Raw genomic sequence first — 4,178 nt, 5'->3', positions numbered from 1 at the left:
ATAATTGTGTGGGGACACGGGGTACAAAAGCAATTTCTGGTAATGGGTATGCCCCCAGTATGAATCTGACACTCACATCATGGGCACGAGGAGTGACAGGTAGCTTTGTATCTTATGAATATTCATAAAATTAATTAATTTAAAAATAATGTCAGCAAAGCAGACTTGCTAACTTGTTTATGTTTGCTTCTATTATTAAAGTGACACCAGTGATAATCTTTCTGAAGTAGATGAAACTGTGATCATTATTGAGGCTATAAGAGAAGCTAGTTTACCAAAATTTCCTCCTGAAGATGTACCACTTTTTGAAAAGATTATAGGAGATATTTTTCCTGAAGTGACAGTTTCAAACTTAAAGGAACCAGCCTTGGAGGTAATAAGACCTTTGCAAATTGTCACGAATTATTTAGATGTGGAATATCTATTAAGAAACTAGATGTGGATCAAAAGTATTACAGTTCTTTCTGAAATACTCTATAATTTGGGGGATAAAAATATATTTACTCTTGGGGGAAAAAAAGAGCTCTTGGTGCACCATGGCACAGTGGAATGAGGAACAAACTGTGCACCTTTAGGCAAGGAAGACTGTTTCTTTCAAATAAGAATAAATGGTGTCTGTTCTTCCAACTTTGAAGGGGTGCTTTGAGAATCAAATTAGATCAGAGTTATGAAAAAAGACTAAAAATGTAAATATTTTGTGATCATTAAAATTACATAGTATAGTTGTAGAAGCCTTTATTGTTTCTCTTATATATACAGTCATGGCCTTAGTCTAGGTAGGATCTCAATATATTTTCTTAATACTGTTATATAACCTCCTATCACTCCCTGCATTCTAGTATGTTTCCATATGGCCACCAGAGTTGCTTTCCTAAAACACACCTTTGATCACATTAACAAAGCCACTGTTGGATCAATGTTGCCTGCAGTACAAAATCAAAATTAATTATTTTCGCATATAATGCCTTTCACAGTCTGGCTGGACCAGGTTATCTTTCCCGTATATCCTGTCGTTCTTCTTTCCTTCATCTCTTTCTCTCCTTCTTTCCTCTTGAACTTCTCCATTTTCTGGCTTTTCCCAGCCTCTGTCGGGTGTTGGACTGTCTAATTATATTGATTCCTTTCCCTGGGACCCAAATTACTAGTTTTTGAAATATAATTAATAGACTGTGTATACAACTTTATACCCAACAAGCTCAGAATATATATCATTTTTGATCGCACATGAAACATTTTTTAAAAGGAGACTTCGTTAGGTGATGTGGGAAGATTGGGAAGGACTTCCCTTGAAAACTATCTGGACCAGGAGTTTAAGGACAGCTCAGCTCTTTCATGGTTCTAGTCTGTGAAAACAAGTCTACTGAGACTTTATATCTCTTCTAAGATCAATTTTGTTAAACTAAATAAATACTCTCATTTCATTCAAGTTTTAAAATGTGCTAGTTTGGAGTTGAACAAAGCACTATCTTATGATTCTTTCAATTTCATGCTTCTCAGGTTATTCCCCCAGTCATTTATTTTCTTAATCTGTGTTTTCTTCCTCAGTTAGATTACCTAGCCATTTCTCTGATGTATTATTTTTTTTTTCCTCAAAGAACCAGCCTTTTATTTATTTAATACACCTCTTTCTGTTTCCAAACTCCTCGGTATGTGTTTTAATCTTTTTAAATATTTTACTTTATTACTCTGCGTTTTGTGTAATGCTTTTTCCAGCTTTTTAAGTAAGGTGTCTAATGTATATAGTTTCTTACTTTTTTTTTTTTACTAATGTAAGTTTATAAGACTATCAGATTTCCTCTAAACATTGTTTTATTTATTTATACTATAGGTTTATGTAAGGTTTTCTTAGTTATCTTTTTCTAGAAATTCTGTAATCTCAGTGAGCACTCCCTGTTTTTCCTAAATATTCTTTAAAACACGGGTTTTTCCTGTTTTCAATTTCTAGGTGGAAGGACTTTTTTTCTAATTTTGTTATTAATTTTTACTCTTACTGTCTTATAATCAGCGAATATTGTCTTTCTTATTTACCCTTAGGAATTTAATTTAGACTTTTTTTGTGACCTAATACATGGCTAATTTTTATGAATATCCCATATTTACATGAAAAGAAGGTATATTTGCATATCAATTGCAAATACAAGATATAGAGTTCAATTTATCTCCATTAAATCTGTCTTATTTATTGTGTTGTTTAGGTCACATATAGCCTTTCTTACACTGCCTTATTTGATTTACCTTTGGCTGAGAGAAGTAAATGTCTCTTATTTGTACATTTATGTCTACTCTTGTAATTTCTTTTTTTTTTTTTTCCTTTCTGTCTTTTTTCGTGACCGGCAACAGGATCGCAACCCTCGGTGTTGCGCCCGCACCACACTCAACCAGTGAGTGGACCGGTCTCTATATGGGATCCGAACCCTCGGCGGGAGCGTCGCCGCACTCCCAAGCGCCGCACTCTACCGAGTGTGCCAGCGGGCCGGCCCTACTCTTGTAATTTCTGCTTTCATAATTGTTACTGTGTTCTTTGGTAAATAAATATCAATGATAAATCATCATTATGAACTGTACCCTTTAACATACAATGCCCTGTTTTTCTTGTCTAATTTTTTTTTTGTCTTGAATGCCACTTTGTTAAGATTGTTACTCCATTTTGTTTGTTTGTTTATTCATCTTTTGGACATTATCTTATTTTCATTTTTGGACATTATTTTATTCTCAAACTTTATGAGTCACTTTAAATATGTCTTTTTTGTATACAAAGCATAGAGTTGGGGTTTGCTTTATGATATAATCTGAATATGTATTTCTTTCATGAGGTGAATTAAGCCTATTTACATTTATAGACATGACAAATTTGATCTTAGTTCTAGCATATTATTTTATGTTATATTTTTAGTTTTTATAGTTTTTTAAGACTCTTGTGCATTTGCTTTTTATTTTGTTTTGATTTGTTTGTTCTACTGATTTTTATGTAGGCTTACAATTTTTATTCTTGGGATAACCTTTATAATTCTGAATTTTTATGATACCCATAGTTATCTATTTTTTGTATAGAATCTGTTAGTTTTCTAATATGAAAAATGACAAAAATTAATTTGATCCTCTTCTCTTCCTCTTTCTGTTTTTTCCACTGCCCAAATTTAGGTAGTAATGTTACCTCCCATATTTTTTTTACCTTTGTAAATTAAAAATATCTTCTCACTGTCTGATGGAAAAGAAATTCATGAACTTATTCTATCTTCCAATTTCTTACCATTGTCTCCTCCCAATTTTTGTTAGTTGTATTATTTCTACATTATCAAGCTATATAAGTGAATTCCTAGTATCTCATTTTATTTTTTGGTAATGGAATGTCATTATATTTCTCTGTGATTATTGCAGGTGTAGTTCAATGGGTTTGATTTGGTTAACTGATCTTGAATTTGGAAACCTGCCGAACACTCTTATTAGTACGAAATTAGCACCAATTTTGTATATCAGTTCTATTGTTTTTTCTTGGTAGATCATCATATCATGTGCCCATAATGAGAGTTGTATCTCTTTCCCTCCAATTCGTAGGTCTGATTTCTTTTTCTATTTTTTATTATACTTTTCTGACATTAAATCATTCTTACGTTCCTAGGATACATCATATTTTATCATCATGTTATTTTTAATACACTATTGGATTGAGTTAGTTAATACTTTATTTAGTGTTTACACATGTACATTTATAAGTGAAATGTCCTTACTTGTTTTTAGAGTCAAGATTATACTAGATCCTCAAAATAAACTGGACAACAAGTGTTCTGTCTTCTAGAAAATCATTGTGTATTAGATAGAAATGAACTATTTCATAAGTTTTTGGTGAAATTCACCATAAAACCTTTTGGGTCTGGATTTTTTAGGGATGAGAAGAGGCTTTGAATATCGTTTTGATTTTCTGTTACTTAGAGATTAGTTCACATTTTCTATCTTTTATACATTTTTATGTTTTCAATCTTACTAACTCAAGTTGTTCATAATACTCTCATTTTTAAATCTCTGCTACAATTTTTTTCATCATTGTCCATTCTTGAGTTCTGTAATGAATCTTTTCAAAGAAATTGCTTTTGGTTTTGTTTAATTTTTCTATTATTTTTATTCTCTATTTGATAGATTTCTGTTCTTTTTTTCATCATTGTCCATTCTTGAGTTCTGTA

The 4,178-nt window shown here is 31.6% G+C and overlaps 1 protein-coding gene across 1 annotated transcript in view; it reads left to right on the top strand.

Moving 5' to 3' along the window:
• The window catches only part of DNAH14 (dynein, axonemal, heavy chain 14), a 390,354-nt gene that overhangs the window by 179,141 nt on the left and 207,035 nt on the right, over positions 1 to 4,178 (top strand). Inside the window, 1 exon segment of the mRNA XM_008567995.1 lies at positions 211 to 373. Coding sequence (XP_008566217.1) covers positions 211 to 373 — 163 coding nt within the window.

Source organism: Galeopterus variegatus, unplaced genomic scaffold (genome assembly GCF_000696425.1).
Source record: "Galeopterus variegatus unplaced genomic scaffold, G_variegatus-3.0.2 Scaffold365, whole genome shotgun sequence".
NCBI classification, from domain to species: domain Eukaryota; kingdom Metazoa; phylum Chordata; class Mammalia; order Dermoptera; family Cynocephalidae; genus Galeopterus; species Galeopterus variegatus.
This window is presented reverse-complemented; position numbering and strand designations above follow the sequence as displayed.